At 40.7% G+C, this 19,700-nt stretch overlaps 2 protein-coding genes across 2 annotated transcripts; both read left to right on the top strand.

The window, feature by feature from the left end:
• Positions 1 to 506: 506 nt before the first annotated feature.
• LOC117965697 (GTPase IMAP family member 4-like) lies at positions 507 to 7,549 on the top strand. Its single transcript, XM_059016228.1, has 3 exons — positions 507 to 589; positions 3,501 to 4,493; positions 7,388 to 7,549. Exons 1-3 carry the CDS (start codon positions 559 to 561, stop codon positions 7,471 to 7,473), a joined length of 1,110 nt encoding a protein of 369 aa, XP_058872211.1. The 5' UTR covers positions 507 to 558; the 3' UTR covers positions 7,474 to 7,549.
• A 7,546-nt stretch (positions 7,550 to 15,095) lies between these two features.
• On the top strand, positions 15,096 to 18,932 carry LOC117432614 (DNA-directed RNA polymerases I, II, and III subunit RPABC2). Its single transcript, XM_059016237.1, has 5 exons — positions 15,096 to 15,253; positions 16,470 to 16,539; positions 16,816 to 16,946; positions 17,698 to 17,769; positions 18,524 to 18,932. Exons 1-5 carry the CDS (start codon positions 15,234 to 15,236, stop codon positions 18,612 to 18,614), a joined length of 384 nt encoding a protein of 127 aa, XP_058872220.1. The 5' UTR covers positions 15,096 to 15,233; the 3' UTR covers positions 18,615 to 18,932.
• Positions 18,933 to 19,700: the final 768 nt, after the last annotated feature.

The raw sequence follows: 19,700 nt of genomic DNA, 5'->3' as shown, positions 1-19,700 counted from the left end.
TAGTCTTACAGTCTAGCCACTGACTCACAGCACCCGCACAAAATCAGCGCATCCTTCTCTGTTCCCGTTTCTTCTTTTTAAGGGTTGTTGGTGAATGCCATCTAAATGGAGATGATGAGCGCCATCACCGTTATATATGTACATATAGTTTTTTCTTTAGATCTTGTCCCATTTCCCTATGCTTTTTATATATTTTAATCTACATTTCTCCAGTTGTCTTTCTCTCCCTTTAACATTCAAAATATAATTTACTGTCGCTGCTTCAATTTCTATATCCCTTAACTTTCTATTTAATCTGTTTCTTTGCTGATCATGTAAGTTGCATTTCATGAACATATGTTCCACTTTTTCTTGTTCACGACAATTATTACATAACCCATTCTCGTGACTCCGTTTCCAGTTTCTCTTCCCTTTTCTACTTTAAGCCGCTTCAGTGGCAAGTTCCTCATTGCATTCCAAGTGCATATTAATTAGCTCACTTCAGAAGAGGATGGAAAGCCTCTAACAATCAATACACTTGTATTGTTCTTTACAATACATTACGGTTGTTTTAAAGAGATGGCTACTGCAGGTTTAGACCCTGACACCGGTGAGTTGTGTATTTTTATTATTTTTAATAAAATACGAGGGCGGTATAACATGTGGATATAAACGATTTAAAAAGCAGAACACGGTTCTGAGGGGCAGTTAAAAGTTTGCTTTCGTTTTCAGCAGAAGCGTGTGAGCCGTGGTATCAGGCACTATACAAACTATAATTAAGTAACCAACCTCTTAGTTATAGAGAAGAGATAACTCTAATGTACTTTATATATATATATATATATATATATATATATATATATATATATATATATATATATATATATATATATATAGCTAAATTAAGAACAGGTTCGTTTTATTTCGGGGAAGCAGCAATATAATTGAGCAGCCACACAAAATATGGTCTACCAGTTGCCATCAATTATAAAACATTTATTATCCCAACAGTTAAAATCAGGTTTTAAAAAAGTTAAAACAATCAATCAACATAATACATTAAATGGAAAAATACTGAAAAAAACGAGACAGTATATGTAAACGGGAGTCCAAATAGGCCGTCTCTTTCCAGGGCTCAGCAGTCTGTAAAGTCCATCCGTTCAAATAGTTCAAACCAGTAGGGTGTGCAGGAAGTAGGAGGGGGCAGGACAAAAGCAGGAGACAATCTAATAATAAAAAAAACAGAACACAAAAAAACGAACGAAAACCAACGTGTACTTTAAGTGATAGAAAAAAATATAAAACTATTAAATAATAAAAAAGGAGAAAAAACAAACATAAAACAAAATAAAAAGCAGCACTTAACTTTGAAGAGGGGAGTAAACGAATCTCTCTCTCCTCTTAGATAGCAAAACCTGCGGCTCAGTCTCTTATTATTATTATTATTATTATTTATTTCTTAGCAGACGCCCTTATCCAGGGCGACTTACAATCGTAAGCAAATACATTTCAAGTGTTACAGTACAAGTAATACAATAAGAGTAAGAAATACAATAACTTTGGTTCAAGCAAGTACAAGTATGACAAAATACAATTCAATAATACAGCAGATAACAGTAATAGTTACATCAGGATATGATTAAATACAAAATACTACAGATTAAACACTTGGCAGATTGCAGTACTCTGAAGTACAGGATTAAATGCAGTAAAATAGGGGGCAGATAAGAGCAAATAAAGCGCATTTAAGGAAGGGTGATAGTGTCCCAGGGGAAAAACAGAGGAGTTCTACAGGTGCTGTCTGAAGAGATGAGTCTTAAGGAGGCGCCGGAATGTGGTCAGGGACTGGGCGGTCCTGACATCTGTAGGAAGGTCATTCCACCACTGCGGAGCGAGGGTGGAGAAGGAGCGGGCTCTGGAGGCAGGGGAGCGTAGAGGAGGTAGAGCCAGTCTTCTAGTGCAGGCGGAGCGGAGAGGTCGAGTGGGGGTGTAGGGAGAGATGAGGGTCTGGAGGTAGCTGGGTGCAGTCTGGTCAAGGCATCTGTAGGCTAGTACAAGAGTCTTGAACTGGATGCGAGCGGTGATCGGTAGCCAGTGGAGTGAGCGGAGTAGTGGAGTTGCGTGGGAGAAGCGAGGCAGAGCTGCCGGCTCGCTCAGCCTCACTTTGTTGTCTCGTTGATCACTGCTCCACTGATCCAGCTCTCAGCTTCCTTGTTAGTGCGAATGGGCTCTGCTCGTCCCTGCTTCAGTCGGTCTTTATAGTTGCAGCCTCCAGTAACGAAAAAAAAGATGTTCAATTCAATCGTGCAGTTAAAAATGACAATACTCAATAATAATAATAATAATAATAATAATAATAATAATAATAATAATAATAATAATAATAAGTGCTCAACATCAAAACAATTAATCACACCTGTGACAAACGCATGACCCTAAACCTCTCCCTTCTCCAGGGAAAAGTGCATACATTTTTATTTATTTATTTTAAAATCTTAGTAAGCATTAGATGTAATTTACAAAAAATAAATGTCAGTATTAACAGTAATGCAAAACAGTGAGACTCTGTTAATCATTTCTTACATAATGAAAATCTCCACAAGGGTGTGTAGGGAGTAGGAGGTGCACAGCATGTCTCCAGTTCAAATCCCATCCTCTGCACCTCTGTCCTCTCTTTATTTCTGCATACTGCGAGCCCTTTTAAAATCCTTGTGCCCCCTTCTCTTCAGTACCATCGACACTGCTTCCCTTATCCTTTTCCAGATGGACCTTTCCATTTTCAGATGTGACTCTACAACACAAAGCCCCCTTCCCAGTTTACAGCCCCGCACACAGAGGATCGCACCAGCACGGTGTGCCACATTGAGACACCTTCTCCACTTAACTGCACTGCAGGGTTTTGAATAAAACAAGATGTATAATGAATTTTTGTACACAGTTTGTTTTTGGAAATGTTGTGAAAGTTTTTAATGTGATAGAAACAAATCTACAATTTCATTTTAAGTTAACTTTAATTTATTAAAGAGATAAACTAAGACAGCTATTTGTAGATATTATTTGTTTGCCCTTAAACTTAGATAACATTTTCAGAATATTTGAAAAGTCCTGTTAATACAGTTGTGAAACCTCAGATTTCTTGGTGGTTTAAAACTGAATAAATAATTTGTATAAAGAAATCTAGTTCTGAGTGTTCTGAGCTTCTCTGGACAAATTATTAGGACACTGTTACACCAGCACATGAAAGAACAAACAAGAAATCAAACTGCTAATGCTACAAACCTGCTGACAAACAATTCAGGCACTTCACTGATTCTCCTGATTAATGTGCACTATTTGTCTGAAGAGCTTGCTAGTTGTGTCTCTGTACAGCAACTCCACACATACAGGAATATGCCAGTGCTGTGTGTGACAGGGAGTGTTCTTTCAGCACAGCATGACAACAAGAGGAGAAAACTAATCCAGGGCTTCACATGGAAAGCTTTCATTTCTAAGGGGAACAAACTGTTCTTTCTCTTTAACAGGACAAAGAATCATGGCTGCAGAACAAGAGGCTGAAGAAACTGTTTCTCAAGAGCTGCACAGCCCCCCTGAGCTGAGGATCGTGCTGCTTGGGGGAGGCAGGGCTGGGAAGAATGCAGCAGGAAACACCATCCTGGGCAGGGAGGAGGGTAGATCTGGACTAAGCCTCTGTACAGAAACAAGGGAGTGTGAGAAGAGAACAGGAGAAGTTGCTGGGAGACGGGTCACTGTGGTCAACACTCCAGACTTGTTTCACCCAGAACTACTCAATATTGAGAGATGTGTTTCTCTGTCTGCACCGGGACCCCACGCTTTCCTCCTGCTGATACGGGTGTATCCAAAAAAAACTCCTGACACTCACCGTGAGTTAATAGTAGAACAGGATTGCAAATCCTATGATAAAGTCCAGGAGCTGTTTGGTGAGAGAGCTGTGAGGAACACAATGATCCTTTTCACCTACGGGGATTGTCTGAGAGGCAGGACAATTAAGCAGTACATTAAGGAAGCTGGTGAGGAGTTCCAGCAGCTTGTTGAGAAATGTGGGAACAGATATCATGTTCTCAACAATAACAGGAGCGATCACACTCAGGTCACACAGCTCCTGGACAAGATAGACAACATGGTGAAGGGAAATGGAGGGTGCGCTTTCACCAATGAGATGTACCAGCAAGCAGAAAGATGGAATAGACTAAAGGAACAGGAGCTGAATGAGAAACACAAAGAGGAACTGAGCAGGAAAGAAGAGGAGATTAAACAGAAATATGAGGAGGAACAGTGTAGGAGAGAAGAGGAGCTGAAACAGAAATATGAGAAGGAACAGAGTAGGAAAGAAGAGGAGATGAAACATAAATATGAGGAAGAACAGAGTAGGAGAGAAGAGGAGCTGATGGAGAAGTTGAGGAAGCAAATGAAGAAAGAGAAGCCGGAGAAAGAGCCAGAGGAATCCAAGCCGCCTATCAGGAGAAGAGCTAGCATTGATTTATCCACTCCCAACAGTAAGTTTAGTTAAAATGGTCTTTTTGTGGGTTTTCTACTGGAAAAAATCTTTAGAAATGATTTTGCAGTTTCTTTGCATTACATTCTTATAATTATAATTCACAGGGCATGAGCAAGGCCCCCGAGGTTATGTTTAAGTATGAGGAGTTTGTAACAGATGAAACAGATGAAGGCCCAATGTATAGAAGGGGGGTTCCGTCGTTGAGGAGACCCAACAAACAGGAGGGAGGGTCACCGTCTCTGAGATGACCCGACATATCAAGAGGGGTCACCGTCTCTGAGATGACCAGACATATGAAGAGGCTTGTGAACCAGAAAGAAAAATATTGATTAGTAATATTAACACATAAGAGAGGTTTCTGGCTTTTCAATGGTCCAACATATACAGTAGGGGGGTTCCGTCGCTGAGGAGACCCGACAAACAGGAGGGGGGCCACCATCTCTGAGGTAACATACAAGAGGGTTTCCACTGCTTGGTGGCCCTCACATAAATAGGCATCAGAACATGAAAGAAACGAAGATAAGTAATCATGCATGCTAAAGGAGGTGTTTGGCCAGGGGTCCCCTCTGACTCAAGGAGAACCCTCCTCTATGAGGTAAATGAAGCAACGCTTAACAAAGGGTTGGAGAAAGTGGAATCACTAACCCCCCAAAGAATGGACCCCCGGCTCCCCGCTGAAGACACCTAAGAGAAGAAAAAGGAGGACCACCAATGCATATAGAAAAGGAGAAAAAGAGAGAAAACATTTAACACGAGAAGGAAAGAAAACACTTAACGTGACAAAGGGGTTAGTAAACTGTACCCTACTGACTATGTGAAGACCCTCTGCACAGTGGAAAGGAACCCCCCCCTTTCTTTTTATTTTCTTTTTTAGGGGGAAACCTTTGGTGACCCAGGTGGATAGGTCCTCCCCTCTCCAGACATACTAGCAATGGACTGATGGGCAGATGCAATTTCAGATGGTGAAGAACAGATCTAATCTTTGACTGCTGATGAAGTCTGGAGTCCCATATTTTTGATTAGATGTTGGTTAATCTTTGCTCTTGCTGCTGAAGTGGCTGCTCCGATTCTGAATGAATGTCTATAGAGATAACCAGGCGAGCAGGAGATGAAACCGGAGAGTGCTTGGAAATTCCTTGCAGGAGGAGACAGACGGCTGGGATTGATAGTATGATTGTAGAAGCGATGGACATCGAGCGAAATTGGTGTTGGATTCCTGAAAAATAGGATTTGATTTTAGCTGGTGCCAGATGTAAATAATCCTTTGCATGAACTATGAAAGCCATGATCCAGTCCTGGTTAAATGGAGTAGGATTAATCCTGGTGGTCTAGCCGGTAAAATAAGAGGGGTGATGGAAGTAGCAAGTGCTGCAGCCATGCATGCTTGTGCTGTATTGAGTAGTCCACTGATAGTTAGGTTCAGTTGAAAATTAGTTGGTTGAACTGGGGTGTCACTGCTGGAGTTGGCAGAGCTGTAGGGACCAGACTAAAATCTGGAAATCTGTAAACTAGACAGAGTGACAGCTGTATTTTTATAAATGCTCAGTAGGTGGTGTGCTTTGATTAGAAAATTATTTGATACTGAAATCCATATTAACCGACGCAGTAATTGCATAATAACAGGTGAACTAGAATGGCTTTTATTGATAATATGAACTATAGATTTGTTTTTGCACAAGAAAAGTATTGATTTCTTTGAACAAAGATGACCCCATAGATGTGCTGCTGTGACTGTTGGGTACATTTGAAGAAGAGCTGTGGATTTTAGGTGTGATGATAGGCTTTCGATTTCTAGTGTCCATGCACTAGAAAACCATTTATTGTTAAAAAAACAACCTCCAAATCTCTTAAATTAAGCGTCCGTAACTAAAGCCAGGTCGTGAGGTGCTGAAATGAACCTTTTCTAGATGAAATTAGTCTTTTCTAGCTTCTGATGAAATATTAATATATGAATCCATGTTTTTGCTGTTGATGAAAGAGCAAGTAAATCGAGATATAAAATATCCAACCTTGGGGAAAACGTAAATTACAAATTAAAATGGTCCAGCAAAGAGAGTGATGCACATTTCTTGAACATATTACTGATCTGAAAGTTCTGAATAGGGGAATGAATGTGGTCGAGTTTAGATACAGGGGGCTTGCTAAAACATTCAGTGCCAGTATGATTCCTAGAAATTGCAGTGGCTAAACAGATTGTTTCCAACACTAGATCTTGAGAGGTTCAAGTATTTAAGAACAGTAAAAATGGCAAACAAGGAGAGGCAGATGAACATCCCACGCAGGCGAAGATGAACAGCTGGAATGGAGTGTAATACTAATGTTGGATTCTGGATCAGTAGGCTTTGATAGTGAAAGAGTCCTTGGTATGAACAATAAAAAGCTAGAATCCAATCTTGATTGAAAAAGGTTCAGAAGTTGTTGAGAAAAGTACTCCAGCCATTAGGAAGATCTAGTTGAAGGGTGAGAGTAGATGCCATTTATCCTGGTCTGAATCCAGGAAATTACAAAGGAGAGATTCAGTTGTGTAAATGATTTGATTGCAGAGCTTCCAGAGGAGTTGGATGAGCTGCAGACTTTATGATGGAATCTGGATATCTGTGTTATTACGAGTACCGGGAAAGTTGTGTCTTGAATAATAAATGATTGGAGGGGCAAAGAAACTTCTATTATATATTTATTTATGTATTAATTTATTAACCTAATTCGTTAACTATATTCAGGAACAGTTGTGAATCTTAAGGTATATTCACACATGCTTTGTCTTATCTGGCTGAAGTAGAATGATGGTTGTGTGGGAAGACAATGACACAATAAAATTCACTATTCTGCATACATAAGAGTCTCTTTCAGTGTGTCATATAAAACTCACATACAATGTGTCCTGTTCTTCAGTGTCTGGAGGAGCAGGGGCCACTCTAGAGAAACGTGAAGGAGAGACTCCCATTGCAAACAGCCAAGCGCCTTCAAAAAAACAATAATATGAGAAGAAAAAGGAGAAGGAGCTGGGGAAAGAGCCAGAGGAATCCAAGCTGCCTGTCAGGAGGAGTAGCATGGAGGAACCCCATAACAGTAAGTTCAGTTAAAAGTTCAGTCTTTTTCTCAGACTCATCTCAGTGCTTTTCCTGCTGGCATAATCACAAAAAACTGTAAGTTAATGACATTAATTGACTTATTTATTTGAATTTCCTTACCTGGCAATACAAATCTGAGGAGATGAAATTTGATACTTTGCACATTTCCAAGACTTGGAGTCACAGAAATTCAGATTGTGTGAAATTCACATGCCTGCAGAACAAGAAGGTAACGTTTTAATACTGTAATGTACTAATGAAGCTTTTCTATGGAGCACATTGTACAACACTGATGCGATTCTTCCAGTGCAGGGCCGGGTTCAGGGGAAGTGAAAGGGATGCAAATGCACTGGGCTTGCCTTGGGGGGGGGGGGGGGGGGAATCCTACTTTAATGATAGAAGTAAACAAATATTATAGGTGCTGTCTACTCCACTGGGATTAGAAAAAAAACATAGCAAGGTAGTATTGGCGGACTGTCAATCAAAACACACATTCACAAATCACAGATGAGAGATTGTCTATCTGGAGGCGGGACACAGAGCGATAGGTCAGTGTTAAGGTGTGAACAGGATGGCGTTCAGTGATGACGTCAGACCAGAAACACAGACTCAAGAAGTAGCGGGTGAAACTAAAGCGCAACGGCGCTCAGCTATTTTATTAAATAATAACAAAACAAAAGATTTAAACAAAACAAACACCACAAACAAAAGAGCACGTTGGCCAAACAAATAAACGAATAAGTATCGTGCTGGTGTAAAAACCAGCACGCTTAGCAGTTGTTTATATTTTAGTTTCTTTCTCTCCTTGCTCGCTCTCCTGTACTCTCCTCTGTACACTCTTCCCTGAGCGCAGACAGCTGCAGGATTTTATATTCTGGCCGAGGGGTTAACTAGCTATTAATTAATCATTACCCCTCGGCCACAGTCTGCACGGGTTTAATAAGGATGTGTGACTGTCAGCTAGTTAAATAATCAGTAGCTGTTCAGTCACACATCCTCACAAGGTTTTAAAAAGAGTAAACAATAACAAATAACAATCGGTTTTCACAGACATATAACTCATCACATAAATAAATAACAAACAAAGGGGCAGAACTATCCGCCATAAAAGGTCATGTGATTGCTCTGCTGGGAGATGCGATACTAAAAGCTTAATTTCTTGAGACTCAGCAGACCAAACAGAACTGGACAATCTGATTTGGCAAAATCGCTCCACCTTCCTGCCGTTGAACTTCTGCTTGTTCGGTCTCCTCAAGGAGAAACATGGAGCCCTGCAGGCACAGGATTGAGACATAATTAAAAAAATAATAATAATTAGATGTTTCTTTTAACATCATATAAACTACATAAAATAAACTACAAAATGATATCACAAAAGTCTACCGGAAGCCATAATAGTAGTACAGTATAAGGCATGTTGGATTTCGTAATGTCACATTTTTTTCATATCGGTTTTTCATTAAGTATGGAAAACTACAAAGTGGTGTGTATTTCAATATGTTAGCATAGCATTAACTGAACATGCAATACTGGCAAAATACAATAAATGTAGCCTCGATTTAGGTCTGTACTGCATAGCGAATTTTTATATATATATTTAACTCATAATATTAATTTAACTCATAATATTAATGTTATAGTTTATTACATATGATGTAACTACAGGTTGGAACTTTATGTCTACTTCAGACTTGCACCAGGTCCCAGTAAATCTGACACTGTGCCAGTAACATAGAATTGATTATCAAATATTAATAATAACCTTCGATTCAATTTTCCAATCGAATATCTGATGAAAAACAATTGTTTTGGGACAATCCTTTATAGAATTCCCTGATACTGGTGCTCTGCAGTCTTCACTCTTGTGTATCTAATGTATTGATTAATCACAGAAATCTATTGTGCTTTAGAGACCTAGCAGGGTTAAGTACAGTCACAGATATTTTTGGAGAAAATAGACTTGCCCTGTTGTTTTTCAGTGTCTGGAGGTGAAGGAGAGGCTCCCCTTGCAGATAACCAAGCGCCTCCCAGCCCCCCTGAACTGAGGATGGTGCTGCTTGGGAAGACTGGGGCTGGGAAGAGTGCAGCAGGAAACACCATCCTGGGCAGAGAGGAGTTCAGATCTGAAGCCAGCTCCTCTGCAGTAACGAGAGAGTGTGAGAAGAGAAAAGGACAAGTGGCTGGGAGATGTGTTGCTGTGATCGACACTCCAGAGCTCTCTCAGGACAAACTCCAGATTATTAGATGTATTTCTCTGTCTGCCCCGGGACCCCATGCTTTCCTCCTGGTGATACCGGTGGGTCGATTCACAGAGGAAGAGAGGAGAGCAGTGGTGACAGTCCAGGAGATATTCAGTGAGGAGGCTGTGAGGAGGTACATGATGCTCCTTTTCACACACAGTGACAAACTGAAAGGCAAGACCATTGAGGATTATATTCAGACAGGCAGCAAGGAGCTCCAGCAGCTTGTTCAGAAATGTATGAACAGGTATCATGTTCTCAACAATGAGGACAGGAGCGATCGCACACAGGTCACACAGCTCCTGGACAAGATAGACAACATGGTGAAGGGAAACAACAGCAGCTACTACACCAGTGAGATGTACCGGGAGGGGAAAGAAAGGGCCAGGGTGGGCTATGAAAACAGCAAACTGCTAAAGGAGAGAACAGGAGAGCTGGAGCTACAACTGGAACTGAGGAGAGAGAGGGAGAAATCCAGAGTGCTGGAGAGGGACCTGAAGAAAGAGATGGAGAAAAGGAGAGAGCTGGAGGAAAAGCAGAGGAGAGAGGAGAGAGAAATGGGGGAGCAGATGGGAAAGTTTAGCTGGCAGAAGTACAAGGAAAAGCCACCTGGAAATCAATATCTAAGGCCATTAGTAGTGTTTACTGGAGGATCAGTAGGGGCAGCAGTAGTAGGGGCAGTAGCTGGAGTCGTATCAGGTCCAATGGGAGCTGCAGCAGGTGTGTTTATAGGAGCTATACTAGGAGCAGCAATAGGAGAAACGTTAAGAAGAGTGACAGGAGGTGAGGTAGGAACAGAGGCAGTAAAAGAGCCGTACAAAACACAGTGATGATAACATGGACCACACTAATGTGAAAACTGTACCATGCCGCAAATGATGAACTCGTACAGCTTTTACTGTCTGTGTCTGTGATGAATAAGCCAGTGAAAAGCATGAGTTGCTCACAATTCATCTGACTGTAAATGCATCACCTCTGAACTCAAAGACAAATCGGATTTGAAACAGACAAGACTTTAGAAAAGCATGAGTCTTTTATACTTGGATCATGTGTTTAAGGGCTTTATAGAGTCTAGACAACTTTAATATGATGTATATTATCTATCTGTATCGTGTAAATTTTGTATACTATATACAAACTTTAATACTGAAATATATTGTAGCTACAGCCAAGTAATTGAAATGTTCACTCCACTCAGGAGCTTTGCTTTGATAATTAAGAAATAAAAGCAACTAAAAGTCATTTGTTTAATGGCTCAATATGTTCTAGTCAACTGTCATATGCTCTACATCATATCTCTACAATTTACTGTATAATATTATAATCATGTTGTTACATTATTGTAATGTGGCCAAAGGTGAATAAATACTCAGGACGTTTACTGCCTGAGTTACACAAATAGAAACATTACCTACCCTGTGGGAGTATTTATTATTATTTATTTCTTAGCAGACGCCCTTATCCAGGGCGACTTACAATTGTTAAAAGATATCACATTATGCAGATATCACATTCTTTTTTACATACAATTCCCCATTTATACAGTTGGGTTTTTACTGGAGCAATCTAGGTAAAGTACCTTGCTCAAGGGTACAGCAGCAGTGTCCCCCACCTGGGATTGAACCCACGACCCCCCTGGTCAAGTGTCTAGAGCCCTAACCACTACTCCACACTGCTGCCCTGATTTACAGATTCAGAGTGATTTGACAAATTTAACTTTGAACAACAGTGCGGTAGTTTAATTAACTAATTGAAACAGATTTAAAGAAGACATCATGTTTTAATGTTAATGTGAAATGATTGTGTTGCCAGTTTTATCACAGCGTTGATTCCCAGCCCGACTCTTGTTCTTTTACTGTCCAGGGAGCTGAAACTCAAACCGGGACGAGCAGCCAGAGAGTCCCCCTGCAATTCCAGAGTCGAGGCTGCGCTTGATACTCAAATGCAGACTGTGTTGTGCAGGGCGTCAGTCTGGGGGGTGTAGATTTAGGCTGCAGTGCGCGCATTGCAGCTGTCCCGCTCCGGGACTGTATTTGAGGTTTCATCTCTCCAGATCAAACCCACAGTAATGCCACCTGTTCAAACCCCTGATAAACTCCTCCGTGACGCTGCAGACGGGAACATCTCAGGGGAAGAAAATGACGGCGCTGACAGAAGAACAGGTAGGAGAAGCCCCGGGCTACCGCTGTTTGCATTGCCACCTGCAAGCGTGTAGTTTTATTGATGGCTTTTACCGTTTACATATCCTTGGCATTGCCCGCCACAGATTAATAAACATCGGAGCTGACTAACCCGGAGGAGCGCGAGCTGCCAATTCAAACGGGAGGAGTTCGAATTTCAACGGCTGGTAGTTGTGTGATGGTAATTGTCAAGATTATGAAGGGGAATCTGTGGACAAAGTGAAAGTGATCAGGTACATTTAACATATATATTACTTTTCCTGTCATTAGTTGTATTTCTATGTATTCCTGTATAGCATGAGTCTCCAACCCTGGTCCTCGATAGCCCCTATCCAGTCGGTTTCATAGGTGTCTTTACATCATCAGTGGCTAAAGATCTGGAACACCTGTTAATCTGGACTAATTACGCCAATAATTGGTTGCATTATTATTATTACACAACAAGTATACTGTAGCATTTTGCCAGAGGCAAGAAATTGAGCATTCGGTTTAATTATTTTTATTCATTTGGACGCTATCTCCGCATCCACCCAGAGACCGCTTCGCTGCATGTCAGAAACCCCTCCTAAACGCCACTGCAGCGCCTCCTAGGCTTAGCCCGCCCCTTTATGCAAATAGAGTACCTGGCTTTGGACACACCCATTGGTCTCCAGCCGCACATCAGGACCAATAGGCACAGACAGACAACAACCAATGAGAATGCACAGATAACAACCAATGGGAACAGACCAGAGGTGCGTTCAACTCACAGACGTATCTAGAACTAGACCCGACAAGGCAGATTTCTCAGTGCAGTAAATTGTAAACAGGCAGATACGCACAGCTTTTTTTTTCGGGGTTTAATTTATTTAGCGTCAGTAAAATTGTATTTTTAAACTTGGCTATTAAACTTTTAAATTATTCTACAACTCTCGCTATGTCTAGTTAATTGCAAAAGCAAAAATACACACATAGCTTAAAAGACCTAGCCCCCCTAGGCTATATATATATATATATAATACATTTGGGTCATTTTAGGGTTACCAGATTTCCTACAACATACTTTTTTTTTCATAGAACACAAGTACTGATTATCAATGTACACATGACAACAAAATATAATGCTATATACAGAAATATAAGTCCTGTCATTCAGGAAATGCAGTGCCCTGATTGGCTTTTTTTAACCACGTGTATCTGATTTTAAATGTAGCTTGCCAATCTTCCTGTGACCACTGTCTGCAAAATGTCTGTTCAGGAGAGCTCAATCTCTGACATGGAGGATCTTGTCACAACAAACTGACTAAAGACTATATAGAAAATACGAATTATTATTGTTTATTTCTTAGCAGACGCCCTCATCCAGGGCGATTTACAATTGTTACAAGATATCACATTATTTTTACATACAATTACCCATTTATACAGTTGGGTTTTTACTGGAGCAATCTAGGTAAAGTACCTTGCTCAATTTTGTAGACACTATACTTATTTTTAAATCCTAAACTATCAGACCTGAATTTTAACAGTGATGCAATTCTCCAAATATGGAGAAGACAAGAGTGCTTGCATGCATAACGTTTTGTGTGATATTAATTATAAAATCATATTCAGCAATAAAATGAACTTCAGCGGGTTAGCTGCGTGAGTTGTAAGCGCATCATAACCAATATGTAGTTCAGGGGGGTGTAATAATAATAATTGTAGCTTGAGCTTTTCGCCTGACCAGTTGAGCTGATAGGCTGTTTGGCTGAGTTCTGACTTTATAGTCATGAATATGAATTTGACTTAATGTGATTGGCCAGCTTCGATGCTCCTTGCAAACCGCAGCGCTATGAACTGGACACAACCCTCAACTCAATTACCAGTGTGTAAATCACGGACAGTCTGAAATAAACTTCGACACATCCCAGTGTTGGCAGATCGGAGGTATTCCCTTCAGATCTAGATGTTTTAAGTTTCTGTTCAGGGAAATCTGGAGGTAAGAAACGGACAGAGTTTTTTTTAAAGGGACATTTTTAATTTTCGACGATTTTTTAAAGGTTTATTTTTCTGCTCGTTTCACAGTCGGCAAAAAAAAAAAAAGATTTAAAGGCAGGTACAAACCCCAAACTCCAGAAACCCAGATATAATTTAAATACCGATATAAAATTAAAATACAGACAGTGCTAAACACATCAATCAAAGCAACTGTCTAGATACACTACCCGCCACCCACGAAAGGAGAGAAGGGCTATACAGAGACTCCACATCAGTAAATAGACACATCCAGTTTGACGAGCTGCACACTGCTTTGCTCGACACCGACACCGACACCGCAGAAGATATGAAGCATAATTGTAAAAAGTTCATAAACTGATGCAGTTTAGCGGTTTAGCATTGGAATATTAATCTGATGGGTTCGGACTACCAACTAAATTTATTATTCATTGTTATTAAGGCTGATATGTAGGGCTACTTATTTCTAATCAACATTAGTAATTTGCCTCACTGAACTAAAATTCGCTAATAAGCCTCGATCGCTTCATTTGAGCACGTTTAACTCACACGGCTGTGGCTGTATGAAATGAGCCGCGGGGTGTCGCTGTTGTCTGCAATGCCAGCGCACGATTTTGAAGAGCTCTGTGCTGTGATATCAGCGGGACTTGGGAATTGTTGTGCGTTTCATTTCTGATGTACCTTCAGTCTCTATTGTGCGGCAGTGTTTTTTTCACATGAAAAAAAAAAAAAAATCACAGCTATGCAAGTCTGTAAATTTCAGTTTCCCATAGTTTCCAAAGATTGTAAAATAATAAATGATGCGGGATGATCCCTATTGTTCAATTAATCAATCAATCTTTATTTTATATAGCGCCTTTCATAGTGGACCATCATCACAAAGCGCTTTACAAGATGCAGTAACAAGAAAATCCATAATACTTTAAATACAGAGAAATGCAAAATACATGATATACAGTTAAAAAAAAAAAAAGCATAATATATAAAATACAGTGGAGAGTTTATAATAAATTACTGAATTTGAAATACAGCACAAAAAGGAGACGGCTTCTGTGGGACAAGAAGAACGCTATAATTACAAACAAACGCCGTTACCATGGGAGCGCACTTTGACCAGGAAGTAGTGAAGTTGGGACGGAAGGACCCAAGCAAGAAAGTCACGTGATAGCGGAGCCACCATTTTTTAACCTGTGCGTGTATTTGTGACAAAAAAAAAACAGAAGACAACTTCCTTAAATCCAACAGATAAACAAGACAAAGAGCGGATAAGATGTCTGACAACGAAGACAAGTGAGGCATTGCTTTTAAATCATAACATTTGAAGTGTGTTTAAACAAAGACAGAAAACGCAGCACGATGCAGACTGACGGCGTGGGTCCGCATTTTACAAATTGAGCGACCAAACCATTCGGTATTCAACATGTTTCGTAATTAATACATTGATATTTAGTTTAAAAACGTAGGCCAGCGAAACTTTGCAGGCATGACTGCATTAAATGAAAGAAAACGTGATCAACGTAATAAAGTTGTACGTCAGCAACATGTAATTTAACCTCCAAATCCGCTGCTGCGTGCCTCTGTTTTTTTTTTTTTTTTAACACACAAACCAAAGTGAGAATAATTTAATCGACCTAAAAATATTATGTACACGCTTTCCGCTCGTTATTTACTTACAGTAGACTGTGTCGGGATACAAGACCACAGCATAGCGGATTCTAGTTCACCAGTTGGTATTTGAATGATGAATCGATGCTTTTTATAGCTGCTGTGAATACACACTCGCTAACTTATTTTATTTGTCATTTTAATATCAGTCCATCAATCATGAATTTATAATTTGCTGTTATTGTGCATCAGTCAATCACGACCATCGCATGTATCGCGATTCATATCATATAGCGACCTGCATTGATCGTGACAAGTATATCGATAGACCCCACTCAGTATAATATGAGGTCCTGGTCACCTCTTGAAGGACATTTCATAAAATAATGTGCTGTGAGTTTGGGAGTCTTAAGATTTCGTTTCATAATTAGTTATTACTACGTCGGTATCTTATTTATTTATTTATTTATCTATTTTCACAGTTAGACCATCCTTTGGACTAAGTGGTGCCCCTCTGTCAGTGACTTAAGCCAGTTAATACTTTTATTGTTGAGTTAAACTAACAGTATTATATTATTTATCTGGGTCATTCCCCCACTATTTTTCTTCCATGCACACTGACACTGACTCCCGCTGCACAGCAGTGTGATCCAGTCCTGGTTTCACTAGGAGTTTATTAATAAGACACACCTGAGCTTGTTAGCTAGACACACTGGGGCTGATCATGGTGGTAGCAGTAAAACCTGGAATGGAGTCTGATTCCCATCCTTGATGTGCATGATCACAAATGGAAGAAACTTGGGTCATCTATATATAAACTGATCTTTTTAAAATATATAACTTGTTTATGAATCAGGATGCCTGTCTCATTCGGTTTCTCTCTCTCTCTCTCTCCCCTCAGTTTCGATGACGCAGATTTCGATGATGGGGAGGAGGATGAAGGGATGGATGATCTGGAGAATGCTGAGGATGTGAGTGCGGAGAGCAGAGCTGCACAATTGAAACCAGCAGTCTGAGCCAATCCAGCCTTTACATTCATTCTGTTTGCTTTAATATTATTATCATTGATAATAACAAGACTCCCATTGCAGAGCTGTTTGAGAGACAGTGCGGGTTTAACTGTAGTAAGACCTGGACTGGCTCAGGTTGGGAGGCATGGGAGTCTCTGACACCTCATGTCTGTGTTCTAGAGCCGTGGGTTCCAGAACGCTGCGTTTCTAACAGTCCTCTCTCTCTCTCTCTCTCAGGAGGACCGGGAGAATGTGCAGATCTTACCGGCCGGTGAAGGGCAGCTAGCCAATCAGAAACGCATCACCACCTCGTACATGACTAAATACGAGAGAGCCAGAGTGCTGGGGACCAGGGCCCTGCAGATAGCGTGAGTGCGCAAGCCTCTGGCTGTCTGTGTGTCACTGAGTTTGTCTGTGTGCATCACCACCTCGCGCATGATTAAATGCAAGAAGGCAGTGAGCTGCACCACTTTAAAACTGTCAAGCTAAAATATAAAACCTCTGCTAACGTAATGGTGTAAAAAGTAGTAGGTGAAGACTTCTGCTATAACTAAGCTGACTTTGAACTTGCGCATAGCCGGCACAGCCGTGCAGGAGTGTGCCTCTGATACATTAATGCAGGGCTGTCCAATCAGTCACGGGCCTGGAGGGCTATTCCTCTCCAGGTATGTGAGCAATCATCACATTCTGAAAACGTGATTTCTACTTTTTTTTATTTTTTATTATGAAGTTAATGGCAATCACCGGGCTAACGTGGTGGCATGCTATTGTGGATCAGATATTAATTATTAACAGTAGTCTGATTTCTCAGATTCCTGCTTCTGTAATATAACCTGATCCAAGGGTGTTCTGAAACCCAGGTCTGTGCAGCAGGGCTAGTTTCTATCACTCTGGTACGGATCCCCACATTGCATACGACTCGGGAGCCTGTGCAGTTTACTGGAGCACAGCGTGAGTGGTTCTGTGTGCCACACCGGGGCCCAATTGCAGGTTTCTCTTGCCCTGTCTCAGCATGTCTGTCTCATCCAGTCTGTCTTTCTCTCTCTACCTCAGGATGTCTGTCTCACCCAGTTTGTCTCTCTGTGTCTCTCTCTCTCTCTCTCTCTCTCTCTCTCTCAGGATGTGTGCTCCAGTGATGGTGGAGTTGGAAGGAGAGACTGATCCCTTGCAGATCGCTATGAAGGAGCTCAAGTGAGTCGCTGTGTCTACCCTGGACCTTCTGCTGCTGAGCAGGGCTGGGGGGAGCAGGGGAGGAGACATTCCTTTTAAATCAATTTCCAATTCACATTCCCTTAATTCCAATGTATCTTTTATGACTGGCTTTGTTGATCAAACATGCATATGCCTTGTCAAACACATGTACAGCTTGTACAATTGTGTGTGTAGCTGACAGCTTGTGCAAGTGGCTGACAAGTTGTGTGTATGTTTGCTCAGTACAGCCTGCGTCACCAGGAGGATTTCTCTTCTAAGGATCGCCGTGCATCCAGATCATGCTCCCTCCTGTAGCAACAATGCTGCTTTCTGTTCAAGCAATATTTATTTATTATTATATATTTGTTTGGCAGACGCCTTTATCCCAGGCGACTCACACAGGTGTTACAGGGCAGTACAGGGTTACAATGCAAGATTCATATTTAAATACAGTGTAGTTTACAGTAAGTGCAAATAATACAGCTACTAAAATACAATATGAACTAGGATGCAACAAGGGTGAAACTGCTGTGCAATAGGAGTCTTATTTCCAACATGAATATGTATTGGATTTGATGCCAAGCACATTTGAATTCACCTTTTTTGTGATTATCAGTGTTTGTTGAACAGTCTGTCTTTAGTGATATGCCCAGTATGCTAAGCAATAGAATGGATTTGTGGGGCAGGGTGTCTCAATGGAAAACTCTTGTAAAGTCAGCCCTGTGAGTTGTTGAACTGTCTTGCTGTTTTCCAGATGCAGGAAAATTCCCATTATTATCCGGCGCTATCTTCCTGACGGCAGCTACGAGGACTGGGGCTGTGATGAGCTTATCATTACAGACTGAACTCCCTCCAGGAACCAACCTGGCTTTCTGGGAATCGCAATACCCAATGTAGCGGCCTCCAGACTGCAGTTACAACTGACTGCCACACGGGGGTGCTAATGTGCAGGGAGAAGAAATAAAAATCAACAGGACTGGGAGTGAGAAGATTGCCCACACACTGTGGTTAGAGAATTGGCAAACGTTTTGATTTTAGTCTTACTTTTTTTATATATATGTATACAGGATAACTTTTCAGTTTTGTTGAAATAAATATTTTAGGGTTTTAGTTGTCTGTGTGATTATTATAAAAATAAATAAATAAAGATTGTTTTGTAATGAGTTTTGTTCTGTTAAAGTTACTTCAATGGTTTGTGTTTCTCGTGTGGGGAAATTATATTCTCTGCAGAGCTCTGTATTGAGTATGACAAGTCAATGCCTTAATTTACATACAACATGCATGCATAAGACCAAATTAATACCTGAATTCAAATCTGCTTGGCAGTAAGTTCAATATATATTAATGTTAGTACAGGGCTGGCAGAAAGACTCCTATTGCACAGCAGAGTCACCCATTCCAGGTTTTACTACCAGCTTGATTAGCCCCAGTGTGTATAGGTAACAAGCTCAGGTGTGTATTATTATTAAACTCCTAGTGAAACCAGGAGTGGATCACAGTGCTGTGAAACAGGAGTCTTATTCCCATCCCTGTAGTTTCATGCACAAGTATTTTTAAACTTCCGTCTGTTTATTACCTGATCAATAAATCAATACAGAGTGGAGTGGGGGACAATTTTAATTGCAGTCGTTTAACCAGCTTACAGTGGCTGTGTTGTGAAGGTGCTGCACAGTCCAGTATTCTGTGTGTGTGTGTCTTTCTTCACTGATCAGCACACAGAGCTGTGTTGTGAAGGTGCTGCACAGTTGAGTATTGTACTCCTGTGGTGTGTTGCTAATTGCTTGATTTCCTGCCCTGGCCCTGGACTGAAAGGAGCTGAGCTCTCTCTATAAATATATACAGCTTGGTGGTGCTGAGCAAAATAGTCTGGAGTTTTTTTTATTTTTATTTTTCTACACTGATTTTGTTATTCCATGAAAGCAGCACTGTCA

The sequence above is a fragment of the Acipenser ruthenus genome, chromosome 52, assembly GCF_902713425.1.
Source record: "Acipenser ruthenus chromosome 52, fAciRut3.2 maternal haplotype, whole genome shotgun sequence".
NCBI lineage: Eukaryota > Metazoa > Chordata > Actinopteri > Acipenseriformes > Acipenseridae > Acipenser > Acipenser ruthenus.
The sequence above is the reverse complement of the archived record's forward strand: the minus strand, read 5'-3'. Positions and strand labels throughout refer to the sequence as shown.

Coding starts and splice junctions, on each gene's coding strand:
- LOC117965697 (XM_059016228.1), top strand. CDS start 559: ATGGCTACTGCAGGTTTAGACCCTGACACCG. Junction 590..3,500: donor AGGTTTAGACCCTGACACCG/GTGAGTTGTGTA, acceptor TCTCTTTAACAG/GACAAAGAATCATGGCTGCA. Junction 4,494..7,387: donor TGATTTATCCACTCCCAACA/GTAAGTTTAGTT, acceptor CCTGTTCTTCAG/TGTCTGGAGGAGCAGGGGCC.
- LOC117432614 (XM_059016237.1), top strand. CDS start 15,234: ATGTCTGACAACGAAGACAA. Junction 15,254..16,469: donor ATGTCTGACAACGAAGACAA/GTGAGGCATTGC, acceptor CTCTCCCCTCAG/TTTCGATGACGCAGATTTCG. Junction 17,770..18,523: donor ATCGCTATGAAGGAGCTCAA/GTGAGTCGCTGT, acceptor GCTGTTTTCCAG/ATGCAGGAAAATTCCCATTA.